General features: G+C 36.7%; 2 protein-coding genes across 4 annotated transcripts in view; one reads left to right on the top strand and one right to left on the bottom strand.

Annotated features, from left to right (window-relative positions):
• Positions 1-25,122, bottom strand: part of LOC139138254 (kin of IRRE-like protein 1) — a 242,937-nt gene that overhangs the window by 141,748 nt on the left and 76,067 nt on the right. The window lies entirely within an intron of this gene.
• Positions 1,747-24,246, top strand: LOC139138246 (receptor-type tyrosine-protein phosphatase S-like). The gene is made up of 22 exons (XM_070706552.1): positions 1,747-1,827; positions 4,433-4,564; positions 5,653-5,783; positions 6,553-6,663; positions 6,806-6,937; positions 7,953-8,228; positions 9,019-9,330; positions 9,740-9,810; positions 10,254-10,497; positions 13,337-13,451; positions 14,022-14,074; positions 15,113-15,267; positions 16,000-16,137; positions 16,238-16,337; positions 16,652-16,731; positions 16,988-17,122; positions 17,698-17,814; positions 18,059-18,216; positions 18,358-18,492; positions 20,141-21,420; positions 23,304-23,843; positions 23,907-24,246. The coding sequence occupies exons 6-19, from the start codon at positions 7,994-7,996 to the stop codon at positions 18,449-18,451; spliced, it is 2,007 nt and encodes a 668-aa protein (XP_070562653.1). The 5' UTR covers positions 1,747-1,827; positions 4,433-4,564; positions 5,653-5,783; positions 6,553-6,663; positions 6,806-6,937; positions 7,953-7,993; the 3' UTR covers positions 18,452-18,492; positions 20,141-21,420; positions 23,304-23,843; positions 23,907-24,246.

Here is a 25,122-nt window from a genome sequence, read left to right as displayed (position 1 = left end):
AGCACTGTGATTGGTCAATCGCAACATGACAGTTTTTAAGCTTAGAGTAAATTTACGCTGTAACTGCCGTATGTACGTGTCAAGTATTGAAGTTTACTTGGTTTATGGCAACAATGAAAGAGATTGTCGCTAGATAACTAAATGTATCTGTCAAAGAATGTTATCTCGATCGAAAACATTTAACCGCCGTCTGTTTCAAGGGTTACGGTAGGGTCATAAACTTTCACACCAAAGAAAGTGCGGAAAAGACCATTACCGTGTGCAGTGCTATATCAGTACAACATTGCTGGTGAGACAGTTTAGCTCCTGTTTGCTCTGAATGGATCTCCAAACCTCCAACGTTCTGTTTGTATTTGAAGTTTTAATGAATCATTGACAATCACTGTATTTCACTTCCTAGGAAGTCAATATTTCATTCTCCATGTAAGTGGCATATGTCTGGCCAGTGTTTGGCTCGGATTGGATATTGCTATAGAGCAGTAAGTTTGCTTGAGCTCCTTAAAAGTGCATTTAAATTAATGCATGGCAGGCATTTTCATGGAACTATGAATTTTCAAACTGGGATCCCTATCGTTGTGATAAAGGCCAAGTAATGGCCAGAAAATTTGCAGTGAAACAGTTACATCTGTATTATATACACTGATTCTTGTGTTTACATCAATCTTTCAATTACAGCTCAAATCACTTTCAATTTTTTTTCTTTTTACATTTCCAAACCTCCTCGTCATCAAAATTCGATTAGACGACAGCGGGGTTATCTCAATTTGCGTGTCGTCTGTCATTGACACGACTGTATATCATTAGGCCACAGTAGGAAAGGTTTCTCACCCTCGATCTTGACTACCAGCGTCGTCGGCCATTTTTTTGTAGTTCACTTAAAAAAGAAAGAATGAAAAAATGACAATGCGCCACGCCCGTTTGATAATATTGCCACTTGTAGGGTGAAATGTGACGCGTGCGCGTTGTACAGGTCAGAACATTCGACCCGTTGACGTCATTGCTGTGCATAAGAAATACCGCTGCATATAGACGTTCCAGTTTATGTTATTCTCATGTCGTTTGTTGGATCTGTGAACTCAAGAAACAATCAGATAAAAATAAAATCATGTTATTGCCTCGTTTTTGTAAATTCCGCAAGATGACAAATGGACATGTGGTCTTGTGTGGCCTTATTCTCTATCTGGGAATTGCAAGTAGCCATCTATCTGGGAATTGCAAGTAGCCAGTCACACGGTCTTTTGTTGCTGTATATTGACTTGATGACTCCTGATGATAAAATAATAATGTAGCGTTTGGATACATACTCTTTGCTCGTAGAATATATACCACTATCACCTGTACACGGCAGAGCTGAATGACGTAGAAAATAGAAAGTAATTAATCGTATTTCACTTGTCAAACAGCTTTACATATTATTAGATTTATTGTGGGCATGAAACAAACCTCTCGATGTTTTTTCATGAGGAACTGTGTCATGATATGTTATCTTATCAACGTGTACTACGCAGTGTTAATAAGTCGTTAATAACATACAAGACAACGGGTATGAGACAGTTTGCTCATTTAACCTTTCAACGGACGGAAATCCTCTTCACAGATGTCAGCTCGGCAACCTCGACTGGTACACCCTATGTTCACGGTACTTATCACGTGATCTAAGTAGCCAACCTCTCACTGTTCATTCAAAAACCAAACCAATAACTCTGCCGTTGCAAACTGGAAGAGCGTGACACGCTCTTAGATGTATAGTAATGGCAACTTGTGAAGTCCAAAAGTCTATCTTCGTTGTAGTGTTGGTTTGGATTTTAATTCTAACGACCTGCAAAGGTGAGTGACGCTAAATGATTGCTCTAGTCGCTTTCAAAATAAGATTCGATAGCACAACAATGTGCAGACCATTCCGGCCATCAATGGTGGCACATTCTGTACAATTTCGCAACCGCAGTTTCCTTATTTGATAGGTCAACGGACGGATTTTCTAACGGAAGAATTTCGCATCAAAATTTGATCAGGAAACAGAGTTTAAATCCCGGTCCGTGTGTGTGGTGGTGGGGGAGTGTGTTTTGAGCCCCAAAAGCCTATCCCTGTAAGTTAATCCTATTCCTTGGCAGACTGGAATATCCGTAGTAAAAAGCACTCACTTAACCAAGGGGATACTCCAATATAAAGATGTTCGAGTCGTTCAGCCCGATTGGGCCACTCTCACGAAAAAATTCCCTATACTGGGTCACTCTTCATCCATAAAACCACAAAATATGGGTCTGTAACAAAGGAAATGTCCCAATTCTTCAGGAAAATCTTAAAATGCAGTGGAATAAGGGTAAAAATTCCCCTAAAATCCTCAAGAAAATGACCAACAATAGGTCATCTTTTCGGAGAGACATACTCATGAATAGACATTTTCAACTTGGCCGATGCATCCCCGTTTGAAAATATTGGTAGTAGCCCGTAGGTATTTAACTCGCTTCTTTGTGGCCTGCCTCTAGCGAAGGATGTTCCTGTGTGATACCGGTGAAAGTGCAGAATAAAACACTCATTATAAAAAGAAAGCAAATTCATATGTTATCCTTTCTGTTTTAATCTACGAGACCAATTATTGTACTTTGTACTGAGTAGTGCTGATAATACATTTTTCATTTTTCAACAACATTTCAAAGGCTTTATGAGCAAATTATGAACAAAGTGTTGATTCGGTATCATTGTGTGCGATATTGTTTACACTGGACAAATGTTTTCCGGTAAAATAAACATATCTGTTTTCCTATTGCTAGTATGATTTGATGGCATTTTCCCATCATCATCAGAAATCAGAATCAGGGAATTGGAGTCATTCTCTATCGCCAAAATCAGCTTGGTTGATGACTCCGTCAGACTAAATTTTATCTCGTCAGTTATAGTAAGAATTTTCAGGGTTTTATTGTCGTTAGCATTATGTATGTGATCTTTATTAATACTTCAGTCAATGATTAGGTCTAGCGATATCGTACGGTGCATCATAGTCGTTGTTAAACGTCAATAATTTCTTTTGTAAAAGAACTTTGTTTCAACAAAATGTGACATAAAACAACCTAAATAGTAATACGTCAATAATCGTCCCTCACACCCACCCACCCCCTTTGGGGAGTGCCAGGAGAGCGCCCTAAAAGGGACTAATGAGTTATTAAGAGTAACTTTGAGCGAGATTGCTGCTTACAACTTGTTGGACGTTTTCAATATTTACAGTGATGTGATCGGTTTGAAAAATATCAATAGAGTTTAAAGAAAATTCAAGAAAACTAAACTTCGTTGTTGAAAAACCTCTTTTTAAAGACAGCTCTGGTTAACTTGAAAAAGAGGATGTTAATTTTAATATTACAGTATGGAGCATAGCAACACTATCAGTTATCAAATATTGGCGGAATTAAGTTTAAGGAAGTCAGGTTTTGCATAGTTTCTGTAAGTTGATTTCCTGTCGTCGAAAGAACAATATATTATCACAATTTAAATAACATCTTACAAATGTGTAACAAGCTTGACAGCATAACGATATATTTAGCACGATCTTGTCCACTTGGAGTACGAATAAACAAAGACGAATTAATAGTAAAATTTACATGCCATAAACCTGTTTGCGTCGTGACAAATGTGGAGATATTATTATTATTAATTCTTAATTTCGGACAATGAGTGTGTCCATATGTATAAATGATTACAGGATCGAGAGAAAATAAGATACAAAAATGGTGACATCAAGAAAAATTCATGTATTGTTAGTTATATAACAACTATGTTGGTTTAATCAGTTTCTTATCTTAAAGATAAAACTTTGGCATGTCTTCTACAAACACGGGACACGTATTAACCAAAACAAATCATAATATTCAATATAATTCACATTTGGTGCTATACTACGGCTTGGTCCTCATCTTCTACTAATAAAATAATAACTAATGGTATCAATAATTTACTGTCAGGGCAAAGGGTAACACTGGCAGCGCTTAATACAAAGTAAAGAATAAATACTTCTACCAGGAGTCGAGCCCGGGTCTACAGCGTCAGCGTTCATTGCACTGAAAACATAAACAACATCTGCAGGCCACATCGCCATCCCTAAAAGGGACGATTCGCTACGCACCATGATGGCAACATCTTGACCACGAACTGAATATTGCCAAGATTCATGACACAGATACACATACACACACATACATACATACATACATACATACATACATACATACATACATACATACATACATACATACATACATACATGCATACATGCATACATGCATACATGCATACATACATACATACATACATACATACATACATACATACATAATACATACATACATACATACATACATACATACATACATACAAGGAAACACTAAAACACACTCAAATCACCTTGACATCGGAAAACCAGACTTCCCTCTTTACGTTGTAGGCGATCAAACATGCGATTTTGTCGAACCGGAAAACCGCGTGAACTGTAACCTAGATGGTGGAAGACTGTCAGGATGTGAAAATCTAACTTGCTGCTTTATCGAGGAAGGTCCGTACTGGTGCAGTTTTCCTGGTAAGTTTGAAGGCTTTACCATAAGTTGCAGTAAGCCTTAGAATACGTTGTCAACGGACTTTAAATTGTGTTACCAGATCATTATACACCTACAATGGGATACAGGTAACGATTACTCTTCATGTGACATTCAAGCTTCGACCATCAACTATTTGATAACTTGCAAGTGTGAAAGGTCGATCGACATATGACAGTCGTCGTGGTAGTAAATGTATCACTTCCTGTGAACGATTATAATTCTTTAATCGCATCAAGATAAGGCGATTATAAAGAAATGTGCGCTTTAAAGAGCTTCTGTCGCTGAACGTGCATGTATCAATCTTGAACATCACCTATTGTATGTACCCGACGTGGATACTTGATATAGGTGAGACGTCAGTGCCAAACCTGGCAAGGTAACGCGGTGACAGATTTCTCCCAAAATGCAAATCGTGACTGATTAAAAGCACACATGTGTGCACGTGTTCTATCTTTACTGTCTCCGCTTTACACTAAACTACCATGTGGAGTGTATAGAGATTCGATGTTGATGACATGTCTACCAATCTATCTATCTATCTATCTATCTATCTATCTATCTATCTATCTATCTATCTATCTATCTATCTATCTATCTATCTATCTATCTATCTATCTATCTATCTATCTATCTGTCTGTCTGTCTGTCTGTCTGTCTGTCTGTCTTGTCTGTCTGTCTGTTTGTCTGTCTGTCTGTCTATCTATCTCATATTCATTAAATGATATATACATATATATATATATTTATATATATATATAAATATAGATATATATATATATATATATCATATACATCTATTTTATTTTTGTTTATTTGTTTGTTCGTTCGTTTGTTTGGTGCACCTTGAAGTATCCTGCTTCTCCTTTTCAGCTGAGTCAAAACATTGTTCAACTAAGGGGTTGCCTCTGCAATTAATAATGGGCTTGATATATTTGACTCCTATAAATAACCTACTAAGCTAAAGAAACACTGACATGAACTGTTGCCATGCACATACAATCATGTGTGTTTGCTATTCAGGTTTATGACTATTGAAACAACTTAAGGATTAGTATTCTATCCTTTACAGAAAAATGTTCCATCGAAAAACAAGATCGCGTTAGTTGTACTGGACAAACTATGTCGACTGTCTTGATCGTGGGTGCTGTTGGTTCAGTGATGAGAGGAACATTGAAGGCGGCAGCGAATGCTTCTTGACAAGTATGTAAATTAGTCTCTGAGAGGATTTGAACATAAAGCAAAGAAAGGGGCTTCTTTAGGAAATGTTAACCCTGGTAGCGATTGAATGTTTGTCCCACAGCATAGCGATGCTATGAGCAGTTTATGATGTACAACCATGTGGATTTACATTTAGCATTATTTAAAGTATGTTTTATTTTACTTGGAAAACATGGCCTAATGAAAAAAAGATCTATTGGTTTGTGTTTTATTTACTAATTATTCGCACACAGGATTCGTAGGAAAATTCAAATTTTAACGATTATTACGAGTAATTAATATGAACAGCTTAGTTTTGACATAATTTGATTTTATAATATCTAACAATAATAAAATAAGCATTCTATGTTTGCAAAACAGTGCTAATAAATTCGAATGGACCACGGTGTAAACACAACAATTCACAAAAGCGCACATGTATTTTCATATAAGCCTTTACACACGTGGATTTGTATGTACCACCATCAGGTGATCCCGTTGGCGTAATGAGGCAGTATGGCATTGCGCGTCCTTTATTCCAGATAAGAATACAATCGTTTTCCAAATTATGTCTACTCATCGTTCCAGTGGCATGTTATTGCAAGAACCTTAACTCTTTAATATAGTCTGTGGAAACTTACACTATTTTATGAATTGAGTCACGTTCCTCATATCTCTCGCCGACACGCATATCCAGTTCTCATTCAACATTCCTGCATCTTGGCTGAAAAGGGACTCACTCCTCTGTTCACGTTCGGTTTTGTCTTCTCAGAGGTCTGTGCCGCTGTTCCAGTCGGTGATCGAATTGACTGTGGCAACAATTCTGTGACAGACTGTCTGAATGCTGGTTGTTGCTTTGACACATCCTGTTTCCATACTATAGGTAACCTCTTTTACAATTTCTCTCGGAATTCTTTTCTGATTCGAATTGAAGCCACCTCTCAAATACTGCAAAGATTAAAGTCGTTTTTACAATACTTTGCAGCCGCAAATGTCATCTTAATCTAGATTTGTGTCTTTGACAGGCTGTGCTGATAACAAATTTTACAGAGATGGTGGATGCATCGAATGCAATTGCCAATCCATTTGTGATAAGAACACTGGGACTTGTGGCACTACGTGTATCTATGGATTCATCGACAATGATTGTCAAACTGGTATGTTTTTCACAATGTGGTTGTCTCTTTCGCACTTTTAGGGGTGCTAAGACGAATACTTTCATTTTCAAAAATGCTGCGAGTATCATTGCCCGGTAAATCTTGCAAAAACTAATTTAATATTGCGTGATCTCTCTGTCTTAAGTATAGTTAGGCTTCTCCAGGAATGCCATATTATGTATCCTATTGTAAAATCTGTGCCGATAATTAATAAATCTTGTTCACGTCATGTCGACTGTAACATTTGGCATTTGCACGTGTATTATTTGTGTTATGATATACATCGTATGAACCCAGCATGGAATCACGGTTAATGATATAAACACAAAGATCCTTTGATGGTGAATAGTACAGAAAAGGCGAAAGCTGAAAGCTAAGAATTCCGGTGGTTTAAACATGATAGAAATTATTCGAAGTAAGAGGTAAGAGGCCAACACTTGTAAACTAGGGTCATTTTCATTCTACCTACACTTGTCAAATAAGGTAAACCTAGAGACAGATGGTTTGTTAAAAATTGATAGTGGTAGGACAATACCAATCACAGTAATTTATTGTAAAGAGTGTTTGAATGACTGCCTTTGTACTAGATTATAAGCTATAAAGTATGAAGCCTTGGATCTGTGTGATGTGTTCCCTCCACAATACAAGCTTGACAACGCGCTCTAAATGACAAATTTATCATTATTCATCGTGTATATTATGGCGGTAAAGGCTCCCTCATATCTGCTGCCGAATACCTTCGCTCTCCATTTATATTTGTGACCTCTGACCTCATTGTTTATCCATCTTTTCACAAACCATTACAACTATACGTCGGAAACGTCCGAGACATTATCATTGCTCTTGATGATATACAACCTGTAAGCAATGCAAGTGAATTGCAACTGTAATTGTGTCTGTTAATTAATGTTGATGGCTTGTGAATTCAGTTTAGAGTGTGCAGTTGTACGATCCATGTTTCGGGGAAATTACATTAGGAATAAAGTTATTCTTCTGTACTTATATTCCTGTTTAGCCCAAACTCCTAAAGTTGATGCATTCAACCAGGAAAACAAGATGAATTCCGGTCAGCCAACTTCATTTAGGTGCAGAGTCACAGCGAACGAGGCAGATACAACAGTGACATTGACGACTTCATCGAGGTCTCATCATGGAGATGTAACAAGTGGAAATCATCCAGACTACGAGTTTTCAAACACTTTTAATAGCGTTGTTGTCGCAAAGTGTGACACGGTCGAATGTAAAGTTATGCCTGGTAATGATAGAACGCAAATTATTGCAGATGCCTACAGTAAGTTTTTATATTTTATTCATAGTAAAATCGTCAAAAAACGTAGCCCGCAACTATCTTCAATATACATTAACTTATTTCAATCATTGAATTTATGGAACATAATTTCTTCTGTACACCACAGATATATTTCTTGACCGCAACATGATAAATAGTTTCATCGCTAATTGGCCATGTGAGTTGACAAATTATTGCAACTCAATGTTGTTATCATGTAGTTGGTACGATTTGCTACAATGTAAATGCATATTGGTTTATTTCCAAGGTCAAATTTGCTTATATTTATGTTGATTCAAAAAATATCATTCACAGCGTAACAACAATGCTTTGCCTGTAGACATTTGGCGTTTTATTGCCCAGGAAGAAAACGATTTGAACTAATTTGGGAGAATATGATTTTGTAGTAATGTTAGTTGAATCAGCTATAGGACAAGTAACACTTTTGATAAATTTGAACAAAAGGTCCTATTCTCCCGAAGTGGTTCCAATCGTGTTAATTGCATCAAAATGATAGAGCTAAAAGTTATAACATGAAAGCAATAACGCAATGTGACATTCCTAAATTGTAAAAGAAGCAATACGATCACTGTCCATCGCAAGTAAGCCACACAGGTTAGGTATGAATCACCTCGATACAGAGATGTAAATGTGCAAATTAAGAAATACTCATCAACTGATTCCTTTCTTGCAATATCAGGAGCATATGATACATGGTTGATATTTGAATAATTGTAGGTCAGTATTTGTAATTTAAGATCCATTTCTTCCCTCTTTCATTCACAAACTGAAGTCCAACCAGTGTTGACACGTGACCCATGGATCACTGATATTGCTAAAACTGAAATGAAGGTAAACTGGTATGCATGGGATACTTCTGTTGATATTGGAGATGGTCCGATAGAAAACTATGAAGTTTGGTATAAAGTGGCCAACGATAATGAGTTCGAACGATACGTCGTGACAGCTGCACACCAAACGTACTCCCTTATTACTGGGCTGACACCTTATATGAGTTACACATTTGCTGTGAGGACATACAGACCTGGTGATGGCGGCGGTGGCGATCTAGGTCCTGCAGTTACAGAGCAAACACTGTGTGATGGTAAGGCAAATTTTCATTGGGTGATATTGAATATAGGAGAAACACATGGTATTTTGTGATTCGTGTAACCTTTGTGACACATTGCCCGTGCTTCTTGCCTTGTAGAGGGACTCTAATCTTTGTACATGGCGAGTGATTTCCCACCTTCAATATTACACATGTGGAGGTTATAATTTTTAATCTTGCATTCAAAGTCACGTATGCTCACCTGCAGAGGTCGCTGGAGTTATCGCTGACATTTTCACTAGTAAACTTACATGGGAATATTACTCAATGATATGTTTGAGTTTGTTTTAGTTTATATGTCTGCAAATGCAAAGACAGATAAGATGTTGGTTTGCAATCATCCTAGTAAATTACGTTATCTTGATTGTCCAAAATGCATTTAATCTTATGTTTTTGGCGTCAGTTCCGTTAGGAATACCAACGATGAAGACGCCTATGGCAATCAGCAAGAACGAAATTTTGGTAACTTGGGAGGTAATGACATTTCAGTGGGTCATTATTATAATGAAAACTGTCATACGATGGCCCAAAATACTCATCTCGGATGAAAGAATTAAAGCAAAACCGTGAACCTGAATGTTATAACAGATATGATAAACCTTCAGGTATCGAAGTGTAGTTGTTGGGCCTTGATAAATACTGAACATTCAAACTATCTTATACCTTTAAACCTTCCAAATAGAGACATGCAGGGAAAAACTATATTACATTTCTTCGCTCGAAACGAATAATCATACGGGAGCTAAACCATGTTTAAAAGAAGAAAGCTAAACTCTTGGATATGGAAGCAATATTCATTCATCTGCCCATTTGCGAAATTGCCCATTTCTTACAACAGGGAAAATGAAAAGTGTCATGGAGTACAAATCTGCCCATTCTCTACGCCGTGCTAAGTTTTCCTGCTATTTGTACGATAGATAGACGAGGCATACTTGGAACCAGAGATACTGCGGTGCGATTCTGTGACGTCTTACACAATACACTATCGGGTGAACGGGACAAGCATAGAGTATGAAACGAGAGCAACAGGGCCAGACCAGACCAGTTTACTTCTTGATGAGCTGGACCCTTGCACTGAATATGAGATTAGCGTTACCATGGATAATTCGATTGGACATGGAAAACTCAGTGACCCTTTATTCAATACGACTCTTTCGTCACGTAAGTGTAGAATATCAAGGGAAATTGTAACTATACAGGAACGTCTCACTTCAGGAACATACAGTTCGCGTCTTTTTGTAAACATAACTGAAGTGCATCGAACTTTGAATCTAGAAAACCTGGAAGACAAATCTTTCAAATGTCAGCTTTTTACAATTACTCGCCTTCTTAAAAAATTGTTCGTGCTCCTTTTCAAAGTAATAGTGAAAAACAAATATTTCGAGCGATGTTATATCTGTGTAAACATAAATATATTTATTTTCCCCCTGGAGTAACAGATGTTGGCGGTCATTTTTGAATTTCAATATCAATGTTTTAGAGTGTGACGTCATTTGCATTTCTAATCCCCAAATATGCAAAATGACTCCTGATTCTCATTTTTGGCAATCCGGGAAGACAATTTAATTTTGCACATTATGGAGATAAATTTGAAAAACTCATTTTCGAGCTGAGGTGAGTTATGATTTCAATTTATCAAACAGATCCACAGAAGGTAGAGAAGTTGACGGCAGCAGCAATATCATCGTCTGAGATTCTGATCACCTGGTCACAGCCGTTAACCGTGTATTGTCCATTGGGCGGTTATGTACTCTGTTTTCAACAATTGTCTCCCTATGAATGTGGCGATATGCAGATATTCGAAGACATGTACTTTGACGCAACTCAGTTTATACACGTGATTACAGATCTCTATGCGTCCACTAGTTACCAAGCTACGGTTACCGCCTATGATACATACGGCGAGCATGGACTGCCAGACTCTGTCACAGAAGTGACGCACGAGAGCGGTTAGTGTGTTAATTATAGCAATAATTCCTGCCGACGCGGATTTACACGAGATTTTGGTAGCTTATATATGCCAGATTTGAGTAAAATACGATTTTAATTCGAAAGGATTCTACCCGAATGACTATATACCTGCTTCCTGACGAGTTGTCGCTATTGTATATGTCAACATATTTGTTTCAGGCTTTTTACCCTGATTGATCGGTACTTTTACTTCTCAAAATGTTGAGTACGTCTTAAGCGTAATGTGGTCATAAAATAACAAAGTAACAGACGACATAAACTCACAAATCTGATCTTTTTAAGTATCTGTGTTATCTGTCGCAGCTTTGCTGCCGAATTGAAAAAAACGTCTTAAATTTGCTTGCTGAGGCGCCGTTTTTTAGCTCTTCTCTTATCAGAACAACGTATTGACGTACGTACGTATACACTGGTGTAAAACAAGTATTTTGTAATTTTTTATCTTATTAAGATGTATCTTTCATTCTGATTTGTAAAAGTTAGATGTAATCCTCGGCTACAATTTTGCGTGAAATGGTCATCAATAGATATCTCAAATTTATAAGAAAATTGATTGATGTAAGTACACATCATTTTTCTCCTCTCCAACAGTTCCGAGCAAACCAAGGAATGTTGCAGCTGAAGGTACATCTGATACAGAAATCGTCGTAACATGGATCGCGCCTCAGTGTTCAAATGGTGAGATAACGTCATACACGATTCGATACTGGCAGTCTACTGATGACAATGTCACGAGCACTATCAAAGCACCAAATGGTTGTGTAGATTATACGGATGATTTCTCTTGTACAATTGGTGAATTAATGCAAGACCGTATTTACTCTATACAGGTAAGAATACATAAAGTGCATGATTTGGGCTCGCTGCTACCGATTTGAATCATGATTGAAGTTTATTTTGGCATGCACACAATTCATCCGTTTTGCAAAGTGGTTATGTCTTTTAACGAAACGTTATATATGGTACCTATTTAACAGCCAATAAATCGTTGAAGATAATACATGTTTCACCAACGGGTTACTTTTAAAATCTTATCATAGTTCTAAATATTTTGACTAATTTTCTGAATGCAATAATTTTTCGAAGTGGGCTTAGGCTATGCCGACCATAAGCTCCATTAACTTATCCGTTCTGGCCATTAACAGTCCCGAGTATGAAAGTTGCATAAGTATCAGTTCGCATCAGCTATGTTAAGATGCGATAAAGCGCCAACTGGCAGCGAGAGAGGCAGCGGTGTGACATTAACTTCTGCGTGTGAACATCGGAGCAAATTGATTATGCACGTGATGGAAGTCTGCTTCGATTGATATTGTAACAGCACCTTGTTGTAAATTTACTAGTATGCCAAATAACTGCTGTCAACTTTCACCAGGTACTGGCTGAAAATAGTTGTTGTGTCAGTGCGTGGAGTGAAGAGGTGCAAACATTCACCAAATGTGAGCACAACGTTTTGTTTTCCTCTGAATGTTGTATAACTTTACACAACATGACATAGACATTTCATATGTGGTCAACATGGTTTAATATATATATATATATATATATATATATATATATATATATATATATGTAAAAGAGCATTCGATGTAAAGGTCTAAGATAAAAATTAGGCGCCGAAAAATATGCCCTAAAGAATGCATCATTAGCAGACCATTGCCAATGAGTGCCAGGACAATACGGCCAATATGCAATAAGTCGAAAGACTTCGTTTTCTGCAAACATCACATGTAGCCCTTTCACGGCGTTCTAAACTCAGTTATACCGTAGACTATCTTAGCAATGCTATGCTTTACACTTGAGGACTTGATTACAACGTGCGTGCAATATAAAATTATTCCTGCAAGTTTCGGATACAGAAACTATTATACTTTGAATAATATTTCTTTGTTTCCCTTGGCCATACCATTGGACGTTTGTGTCCATAACTCTCTTTTATTGTATTTAGACTCTGAATTGCATGTTTTCAGACAGTTCATAGATGCATATAGAAGCATGCCAATGTAATTATATTTTGTTTCAATTTGAAAAACAGCAACACCAATTTCGTGTCCAGTATTTAATGGTGTAACGATCTTGCTTAGCTGTATATCTCTGATTTTGTTCATTGTCTTGATCCTCATTTTCCTTGGTTTCATCTACTTCAAACGGTAGGTAAATAAATTTCTATTGTTGTGAAATAGGAAATGAATGCCTTGATAACATCTTGCATTAGAAAGTAAAATTTAGTTTGGAAAGACAGTTTGGAGGAAAACTGATAATAACAAAAACGGTAAATGTCTACAGAGACGCATTGTTTCAATTTAATTGGTTAAATAAATTACGCTTCTCTGATAACAGACTGAGTTCATTCTACTCAAGTGTACGTTATTTTAATCAGTAGTTTATGATCATTTTTCGGACCTTTAAACGAAATGAGAAACATGTAACTAATGCAAACCAATGGAACAGTGGTTTAACGATCCTTCGACACTGAAACATCGGTCGCAAAGAGCTATAATATGTATTAAACATATACGCTTACAGAGGTAACCTTACCTAACTTGCAAGACGATGTTAAGATATACCTGAGGCAAGCAGACAAAATACTATCTAGTCCGATACTTTGACAATGGTGAAACAGCAAGTTTTAAACACCTCATTAAAAGCAAGACTTTACATAAAAAAATAAGATCACATATTCTACATTATCACTTTTTTCTCGTCTCCTAATTTCGCAGAACGGGTAAGATGTGGAATTGTCTGCTCCCCAATGATATTGACAAAGAATCAGGTAATGAAGGCATTATTTAGTTATTTTCCATTGTAATTCTCTGATTATTTTATTAGTCAATTTCACAACCATTAAATTCTGTTTATATCTGTTAGGCAATATTCAACTTTGCTACTCTACTTCGTGTTTCTTTTCCTGGTATAATTAATGTTTATTTTCCTAATATGCATATTCACATACCATAAAATGCCGAAATTACATCGACTTTTACTTTACACAGATTGACGGCAATAAAGCAAATAAAATCTGTTCTGTTTTTTAAATGATAAACAAGACTTCTCCGATGAAAATTTTAGATTACTTATTATAGTAGATATTTAAATGACAAAACTTCCATGTCATTTGTATAACAGAATATTTGTATTAAGGGGTTCTAGTAACATCATCGTCGTGTGAGTAACTAATGCATGCTTTGGCCTTGAATAGATTATTTTCATTATACCTGTATGCAAAGACGATATTTTGACCTTATTTAGGCATTTCAATCGATCAGTCATCCAATTTTTATTACACCAATCCACGCAATTAGCATTGCGGCAGTGACAAATATATTTATTCATCCATTTCAAAATATGAAACAGCAGCACTTAGTAAACTCAACAAAAACACATAGAGGTATATCTCTGAAACAAAACTTTTGAAAGCTTAGTTGATTCTGTTCAATCATGCGAAGGGAGCAAATTCATTATATCGATGAAATTGATGCTGAAACTTGGAATGCAAGATTGAATTTTGTTTGAGTAAAAACGAGCTTACTGTATAAGTCCGAGGGATCCATTTTGCTGCAAATATTTACTATCTTCCAATCTGTTTATTTTCCTAACATGTATATTCACATACCAGCAGACAATTGAAAGTGTGAAAATACTCTCGATGAACGATTTATAAAACAGTGTGAGTTATTTACATCAAATTGATTCAGTTTCCTAAGGAAAAACACTTACTAGGTTGATTAACTTTGCGGTAAATGACATCAGTGTTTTCATCCCGACATACTTTATCATCATAGCATTATCATATAGCTTTTGTTTCAAACAGTACCAATGCAGCCGATCAACAGTAAGCAAGGGAAGACGATTACAGAAGACGACACACATAGAAACCATACTTATGCTGACCCTGACGACGTCATCATAAAACAGTGTAAAACGCAGGATCAAGAAAATAACTATGCTACTTTTCATCACGATGAGGTCAGTGAACTAGTACTGTAGGTAACCAAGTGGTCAGACTCAATCCATACAAGTTAATTTTGACAAAAAATGATCCTTTGCAACAACAACTTGCGTATCTATGGTCAATTTAGTGTCACACTTTAGAATAGGAATATTTAAGGTAGTATGCGCCTCGAAAGAGAAAGACTTGAACTTTTGCTCAAACATTCCTCAATGTGACTTAAACCATTCTCAGCAAATCAAACATTAAAGCCAGGTGTTATCGTGCAAATTTTCGTACTAGAAAAACAAATAGCCTGATGTTTACCTATATTTGAAATTACAAATGGCCGCCACCCCAATGGGAAAATCGATTTTCGAAAAAGTAAGACAACGAAAATGTTTTTTACTCCAAGACCTTTAAAATGAGCCCCAACAAGTGGTAGATCAAAAAAGAATTGTAAAAGTTTGGGAGTCCGAATACCTGTCGCCGAGGCGCTTTCTACCATAGAATCTTTGTCACTTACAAATTTAATAGTTATACAATCCAACTCTATGGCAACACCCCAACCATACAATGTCTTTTAAAAACAACTAGCAATCATAAACTATGTTTTTCATTCTTTTTATTCCCCTTAGAAGGGTGAAAAGGAAATCAGAGAAATGAACTTTTGTATTTTGCAGTATCAACAGGGTACATTTCCCTCCGTGCACAAATTTACATTGTACATGGTATTTTCTCAAGCTCGTGTCTTGTCTGTCTGTCCACAGAGTGAATACGAGTCCCTTGCAGATGCAACCAGGCAAACTAAAACAACCATAGCGGCGACGGATATAAAGGAGGCCTTTGCTAATTTACTGAAAACTGACCAAGAAACAAATGAGTCATATCTACATCTTGAGTGGCAGGTATTTTAGAGATTCTATTGTGATTACATATTCTGATTGTTTCAAAATATCGCAAAAATATGTAAGAGGACTAATCAATTTCCGTTTCAATTTCGTCAAGGAATTGAACAAGACAAAATTCACACCAAAACGAAGTGACTGCTCAAGTGGACGAAGGCCAAATAATGCAAATAAGAATCGATACATGAATCTATTACCACGTGAGTAAATCGTTCTTGTTAACGTTCTTGTTAATCAGTTTGATTAGGAGAAGAAAAATAGAAATTGATACTTGACATTATGTGAGGGCAGTGAAAGTCATTTCTTTAGAGTGAGGCCTTTCTCCAGGATTTCTGTTATTTTTTAAAGCAATTATATTCTTACCATTTTGCCGATGTAAAGTTTAAAGGATTAGAAGCAGATTATCATTGTCAATGGTCTATTTTAAGTGCAAGACAAACATTCATTCTGCGCCAAACAAAGAGTGAAAATTCAAAATACAGACTAAATGAATACTTAGTTTTCTACTTTGCAGTCGACAAAAACCGAGTAAAGTTAGTCACCGTGGTCCAGGATACTCAATCAACTGATTATATCAATGCAAGTTATGTTGATGTAAGTATTGGCACATTGTAAGCAGAGAAATTTCATGACAGTTTTCATCGTATAATTGCGTTGACACATTAACGAACATTTATAGAACATTTATTCATGATTGAGGGAATTGCCCCATATCCATACTTTTTTGGAAACTGTAGTAAAAAGTTTGTTTTTAATTAATATTTACATAATATAAATAATAATGTCTATGCCAATAGCATAGCTCTCATCGCGGTGGTTGATAGACAAGCTTTGTTTCTACATTTAACAGGCCTTTTCAGTCAAGAGTGGTTTCCTGGTAACACAGTTGCCATTGCCCCATACCGTGATAGACTTTTGGAGAATGGTATACGATAACAAATCGAACACTATCGTCATGTTGAATGATACGGACAAGGATAACCCGGTACGTAGACGGATACAGCTACGTTTCAATGGATATGTACCATTCTTAATGGCAATGTTAGTGTAATTCATACTTTAAACTTTGGATTATGACAAACTTTGAAAGTCAGTCATGTGAAATGCGTCCCCATATAACATAAAGCCGACACAAGCTCTATCTTTTGAGAGACATGTGTGGTTCGGCGGTAAGTGCTTTTCAAGGTACTTAAAGTCCCATGGTAGGAGAAAGATAAATATAAATTGAATTATTGTTAACGAAATGAAATAAAGGATAGTATACAATAGTCAGGATCTTCGCAGCTACTGTAATACAAAGAGTGTCGACACTCCTTTATTATGTCACATTTCATTTAAATAACATAACATTTTTTAAATGAAGATTTCGTATTTTTATTGTTTTTCATGATATAGTTTTATTGTAGCGGGCGAGATCCCATTTCAAATTACCATGCGTCGTGACTCATGATGTCTGTAGGGTAGATTTTTAATCCTACTGGTAGTATTTGTTCAGTACTTACGTCACTTATCTAAGACATCTTATGTTACAGATGCATTGATTATATTTTTTTTCAATAGACTAACGGACAATACTGGCCGGTTGAAAATGTATCTGAGTTTGGACCCTTCAAAATAGAGCTACTTCAAACGCGTGAAATTGGCTGTGTGGTTAACAGAGTACTTAAACTAAGTATGGTAAGTTATCCATACCCGCGTTATATAAATTTGATTTTCATTTTTTTTCCCTCTACGTCTAATATAAATGCCCTTGAGATATGAGTTGTGCAACACCTTTGAAGTGAGAACATGCGATGAGGACCAATGCCCCTGGCGATCTCTCCTACGGAACAAAGTCTCTCAGTGTCTTTTGACGTTATTTGAAAACAAGGAACGTAGTTGTGGACTCATGAAAACTAACCTCAGTTTTTTTTTATTTAAGGGAGACCAGAATCCATCAACAATTCAACAGTTCCAGTTACTTGAATGGCCACCAGGTATTTCTACATCACAATTTACGTCGGCGTTCCTTGAGCTGATGATGATGGTAAAGCGCTGGCAAGAACAAAGTGGGCAGAGACCAACCGTAGTGCACTGTCTGTAAGTATCGATTTCACTCCAGCGGAAACTTTTTTATTTTTTACACTGCCAGCTAAGATTATTCAATACTTTGTCATGTGCGTAACTTAGCGAAATGTTTCTAGTTCGATTGATTCTTGATAATCTAAATGTACTTGACAGGAATGGTGTCGGGCGTAGTGGTGTATTCTGTGCTTCCGTGTCTGCATGCGAACGAATCAAGGCAGAACAATGGTGGACATTTTCCAATCAGTAAAGCTTTTGCGGAAACAGAGACCTAATATGGTTGAAACTCTGGTAAATATATACTATGATTACGATCGAATACACGCTTAATTAGTGCGCAAATTGTGCATTGCCATGCATTCAATTATTCATTCATTCATTCATTCTGTCTTTCTAAATTAAGCAAACACGAAACGAAATCATTAGCTATGTTAAATCACACACCGGAGAGGTTCTGTTTTGATGTAGGACAGCGGATGCCAACAATACGAATATGTCAAAGCACGAGACAAACAATTTAAAGTTTGGAACTTCAAGTCTTGGTAGTAAAGGGAAAGCAACTCCACACATCGTTCATATTTGGGTTGTTTGCGTTTTATGTATGATATCGTGTATAATATAAGTGTATATCCTGTTTGGCTGTTTCATGTAAATTGTTTTTTTAGCCATGGCGAAGTTAGTAAAGGGAAAGCAACTCCACACATCGTTCATATATTAGTGATTTGCGTTTAATGTATAGTAGTGTGTATTTTTTGTTTCACTGTCTTGTGTATAGAACGATTAGGCACGGTGAGACACAGCTGTAATCTGCGTGTCAGTGCAGAATGTACTCCAGAGTGGAGAGACTGCGTACGACACTGCGATCCTTTAACGCTATGTTTCGAAAGTTTGCCAGACTTTCTTCATCAGTCGCCTCAAGTTCATCTTCAGTGGATAAATTGTGTGGTATATTGGAAGATTGTATGTATTCCTATGTTGTCCCACTGGAAGTACGTTCTTTTTATTCTGGAAGCTAGGATGTCTAATTTGTTCAGTTGTGTTCAAGGTCGTGTTCGTATTGTGTTTACCAGATTGAGAAATAGATAGATATATGTGGTCGTCAACATGTTTAATGTTGTGCTTTCAAAATGTTGTATTTTTTCTTTGTTATAAGTTGTCAGTTGTAAACTTTGTTTGAAATCATTGGTTGACGAGTTATTTTTGACGCTTCCTTATTATGTAATCATTAGTGTGTACAATGTCATTCCAATTCCCTTATCTAACGGTTTGATTGGTATCTCACCGTTTTCTGATAGTGTACTTCATGACATGCCTTCGACCTGAGATGTGTTCTATTCTGTGTTTTGGAAGGGGATATTGAGATGAATTCGAGGCTGCTATGTGTATCGATGTTCATTTGGTTTGTGCTCGTGTAATGCGACATATTTGTTGATGTTATGTGCACTATTTTGTTCTCAGTTTCTGTGCCGGCTTATACTGTTACGGCCCGTCTTTATTTTGTAATTTTATGCCTAATTTTAGTGTACATTTTGGTGTTGAGGCATGGCACAGTGTTGATACGGTAGTAAAGGGAAAGCAACTCCACACATCGTTCATATTTGGGTTGTTTGCGTTTTATGTATGTTTTATGTATTGCCTAATCGGTTCTATACACAAGACAGTGAAACAAAAAAAATACACACTACTATACATTAAACGCAAATCACTAATATATGAACGATGTTGGAGTTGCTTTCCCTTTACTAACAATCATAGCACACATATAGACACAAAACAGACGAATATAAAGCAAGCGTGAAAGGTGGAGATGATGTTCTGGAGCCTATAGCTTGAGTTGAATTTAATATTTTGGTAGTTTGAATGTGTGGTAAATGTAATCTACACAATAGCTTATTGTAATATTGTTTGTGACTTGGATCTTATCTTTTCTCCTTTACAGGAACAGTATCGACTGTGTTATGAAGCCGTTCTGCAATATTGCAATGTTAATGTCAACATCTATGACAGCTGTTGAGGCCCTTAGTAGCTGCCTCAGACGGCATGCCATGGATCATTCAGTATTTTCTCAAATAAGGAAACATGGCTTCATAGGGTCTGTCGCCACAATAAGCAATTCTCTTAGTTTGGGAAAAAGGAAAACACATTTCGGGATCATTCAGCGTGTTCATAATATATAACACTTTGATCTTAAAATATTTTTTGCAGATATTTCTTTAAAATGATCGATTGACAAAGGTGACTGAAGCTTGAATTTTTCTTAATCTATATCGAGTCTCCGTGACAGAAACTCGGACTCTCAGTTTTTACAACACTGTTCTGGTCTACCTTTCATACAGGCTCATTTTAACGATCTTGCAGTGAGTAAACTTCAAGTTTTTTCATGGTCTTAGTTTTGTGAAAATCCAAATTTGATTTTCCTATATACAAACGTGAAACATGGATGGCGAATAACAAGAGGCATTTAGCACTAAAATTTGTAAAAGTGACCCCTGATTTTATTCTGAATTTTGAAAAACAATTATTCAAGTCCTTCAATTTTAAGGCTCTTACGATGTTCATCGTTATATGTGCCCGATAAAATTAATTTCAGCGTTTTCAAGAACAAAATCATACGTCACACCACACGGAGAGTAAAATGAATGTTCTTGTATAGACGTTAAGAATGAAAATTTTGCGCCTCAGCTGTACCCAGAGTTTTGGAGAAGAATGCGTCGAAAGCTCAATAATAACTTAACCATATATACTTATTATTTATATATGTTTGTCATCTTCGTTTCGAATAAGCGATTTGTTAGCATTCATTCATTTAGGAATAGTGTATTCTTCTGCCAGGGTAATTGATTAATTACTTTATGCATGGATTCCTTTTCAGAGGTAAATATTGCAAAAAAAAACTTGCAATGTATCTTTTTTACTCAATCTGTAAGTAAAACTTTCTAGGCCTTTAGATGTCAACATTTCATTTTTTGGAACAGAAGAATAGATTTTCGTCCAAAATTTATAACGCAATGAAGATATTCAACAAATATTTGAATCATTAGCAGCTAAATATGATGACAAATTGATGTCTTTCATGCCGAATGTAGCGATAGTTGAATGAATATTGCCTTACATCACATCCAGGTAAATTTTGATTAAATGTGTACAATTGACCAACGTTAAGTATATTAACAGAAAGAATCAAGTATTGAATCCTATAATCTGGTAAGGACCATGAAAGTTTGTCTCGAAGGGCAAGTCTCGTTCATCGCTCCGATGTCAATTACATAACCATAAAAAATATTGCGATGATGATTTGAAAGATCGTCTAGTCGATAATATTTTCAAGTGTCTGATCTATTACGCTGATAGAACAATGCCTGGTACAAAGTTGTCATCAAATTTCCGCTTAGCTTTGCTAGAAAAGCACTCTCAAACATGAGCACGTTCTTCAGCTATGGCAGGCAAACAATAGATGTCTGAATCGTCAAATAAACTCACAGCTATTATTGTCTGCTTGACTAACTGACTGTGCTCTACCTCAGCATTACTTTTGCCGATTGGGTCTGCTAAACCAATGATTACAAAACTCAATAATATAAACTCCATACGTTTGTCATGCGGGGATGGGGGATGAGCGGAGGAAAATAATGGGACAATTTCACTCATTTGCTAGAGCTAACTCGCTTGGCTAAGACTGAGCTGAGAGGTACCTACAGAATCGTACTGACATCCGAATAGATCGACGCGAACACGGCGCAATTTGAAATGTGTAAAATTTTATGAAGTAAGCCAACTCGAGCACCTACGTAAACTACTGCCCGGATAAAAATGGCCTTGTTAACAAAATAGTGCAGGGGTAGCGCGAAGCAAGATGTCTAAGCCGTGGAGAAGAGGAATACCGAGCAGTTGTCTGGTCTTACCTGCTCTTCAGGTCATCCAGGGATCTCCTCCAATGTCAACTCTCGCAGCTCTTCTTTTCTCAATCTTTTTTATCCATATTCTTTCCTATTGTTCACACCCACACGTTTGCGCCAGTCATGTTATGGATACTTAATTGGTGTGGGCTGTGGCGTCAGCGTCGTTTATCACCAGCTTGAGGAATCTTATGAATGTGGAAGTTAGAATTCTGCTTGAAGTCGGATATACTCACAGCCCCTATCCAACGTTAGATTGATGTAATAGCATGGGCGTTCCTCAACTAATGGAGAGACCTCACTCCGTGAAAGAAGTAAGTGCTCGAGAGAAGAGAATCAATAATTATACATTTCGAGCCGACAAATCTAACTATACATCAAGTGCAGTCCAGGATGCATAGATGCTGATGTCTTGGAGTCGTCCCATGTGTGGTCGCGAATGGATGGTATCACTTGACTGTCGCTAGCATTTCTTAAGTGTTGCCTTTACGAATTAAGAAAAATGATAGAAGTCTCTTGCTGCTTTCAGAAGACAGAAATTACATTAGTAGAAGTATAAATCGAGAATACGTCGTTTTTTGTTTGCAAAAAATGTCTTTAAAAGTGAATATACAGAAAGTGTCGTGTTTTAAGTAAAAAGATCCGCAATCGAAGGGTCAATGGTGTTGATGAGTGGAATCTCTACACAAACGGGTTTATTCCCAATCAACAAACGAATAGTACATCCTGTGTCTAAAATTTTTCTACATGTTGAAGACATACCAAGAGGTATTTGAATTTTTGAAGGCTGTGGAATCGTAAAAATGGTGTTATCGTCGATGAATAATTTTGGTGGACGCAATTCCAAGTGCAAAACGGACCGAAATAGACAAGATTTGACTTCCATAGAGCAGATTGGCTTCCTAGCCATGTGTTTCACTCCATTTGGGGCGATTGCAATATGCTGTGCGCATAATGTTAGTAAATCAGACAGGGTAGAAATTTCTATGAAAATAAAAGAACCTGAACTTTGAAGAAATGTTCTCGGAAATAAAAAGTCTTTCAACTTATAAAAGAGTTGTATGGCATATAAAGTATGGTCACTGTTATCATGAAAGCAATAATGAATTTTATACAAGTGAAATGAGTGATTGAAATGAGAAGAAATGACATCCTCAATAGGAGGATATGGTGGTGCGATGGAAGCTTGGGGAGGTAAAATAGTAGGGACACTTTTGTTCTCGGAACATGACTAAGTAAAATCGTGAATAGTCGGACTTGCATATGCAATTTCCTGAGCTTGAAAAAAATAAAAATACAAAAGTAATTGCCGTTATGACAGCAAAAATTGCGGTCGGAGAAAGTATTTGTGCCAAGCAGGAAAGTGGTGAATCGACCAATTCGTAGTTTGGCTTTGTTAGATAAGCCAATTCATCTATCGCTGAAGCGAAAAATTTAATTTGGCGTTTAAGGGATGCAGCAACTCGTTTAATATCCAATTTTAAAGTCTTTTCACGTGTAAAGGTATTGTGTCAGTTTTTTTAGACTACCTTTATGTCTGGGAGTTCAGCCCCCTCAATGGACTGTCTGTTGCCTAATGTTGGCGCGATCTTTCAACTTGTACATAGCACTTATGAATGGAAGGTTTGCGATATGGCGAGTCAACATCGAATTATTGCCTTTGCAGTTAGACAAGGTTGACTCAAGCGAAACCGATTCTGATTCAATAACACAGTACCAAATAGTATATACTTGACAATGATTGATGTCTATGGGGCTTAATGCAATAAATGTGTCATTGTCCTCGGCAACACCAATGTAGTCAACAAGATTCATAATTTTCGTATGTGAATTTTCTGGTACGGATTATTTGCTATGTTGACGTTTGTTATTGATGGTGCTGGAGTAGGGAAATTAAATACTCTGTACTAAACATGGAATAAATCTTAACTAGAGGAATTAAAAATTGAATGTACACATGTTTGGAACTTTGATGAAAAATTACTCCTTTGTGTTTGGAATAAAAGTTGGTTTTGTCATGTGCAAGTCAATAATGTCATAACTACTAGAAAGAAGCTGGAACTGACAACGAGTGTTGACGTAGAATTTGAACTTGTGTATTGAATACGGACCTGTGGCTAGGCCTCACGGCCCAGCCACTGACACATTTGTTGGTCCTGTCTCCTCGTGTTATTGTTGTGTGTGTGTGTGTGTCCATTTATACAGTATCTTGGCTATGTCGGATACCGACGCCATAAAGAATACAAAAGATGAGATACAATACTTTGATTTATATCGACGTAAGAAAAGATAAGTATAAATTATCACTTGCCCGTGCGTGGCTTGCTACAATTCTTTTGTTTCAAAACCACGCCATGAATAAATTAAAACGATAATGACAGCCCAATATTACAAGTGGTTGAAATACAGTAGAACGTGGGGGTAGTACGCAAAATACCTCCATGAGAAAAATAAGTTGCTGGGTGAATTTTAAATGTGTAAACGAGTAAGACCATGCTGTCGATACCGTGCTGGTATTTCGTGGTGCCAGTATTGTTAGAGTCCAAATCATGAGGAATTGCGCGGGATTTATCGCGTCCATGGACGCTAATGTATCGTTAGCATGAAATATTTATTTTCTTTGCGCCACTTTGGAAGAGTATGACACGTTGTTCATAAGATAGAATAATCTTAAACTTGACCATGTATGGAACAAACTGGTCTGGTAAGGCGTTATGCTATATACTGCAATTCCCGATCCACTACTGTGGGAAAGAGGACCATCAAATCCTTGCATTGACTTTCGTCGTAATTGCCAGCGTGGTTGCTCATGATTGCATGAAGATGTCCGATTTTTGTCAGTACTTTTGCCTGTTTTCAGTCAATAATACATGTAAACGAAACTCGTATCGGACATTAGAAGTTGTCGCCTACATGTTATAAGTGGCTATTGATATATTTTGTTAGGGAACTAACATCAGTGACGTTAAAGTTTACGTAGGTGGCCATGGTTTTGATCATTACTATAAGTACTCATACCGATGAT

Source organism: Ptychodera flava, chromosome 8 (genome assembly GCF_041260155.1).
Source record: "Ptychodera flava strain L36383 chromosome 8, AS_Pfla_20210202, whole genome shotgun sequence".
Classification (NCBI taxonomy): domain Eukaryota; kingdom Metazoa; phylum Hemichordata; class Enteropneusta; family Ptychoderidae; genus Ptychodera; species Ptychodera flava.
Note: the sequence above shows the minus strand (reverse complement) of the source record. Positions and strands in the feature narration are given on the sequence as shown.

Bases quoted from the DNA above. Each gene is read 5' to 3' on its own strand.
- LOC139138246 (XM_070706552.1), top strand. From the start codon at position 7,994: ATGAATTCCGGTCAGCCAACTTCATTTAGGTGCAGAGTCACAGCGAAC. The intron at 15,268-15,999 runs GTCAGTGAACTA...GTCTGTCCACAG, and splicing joins CTACTTTTCATCACGATGAG to AGTGAATACGAGTCCCTTGC. The intron at 17,815-18,058 runs GTAAGTTATCCA...TTTTTATTTAAG, and splicing joins GAGTACTTAAACTAAGTATG to GGAGACCAGAATCCATCAAC.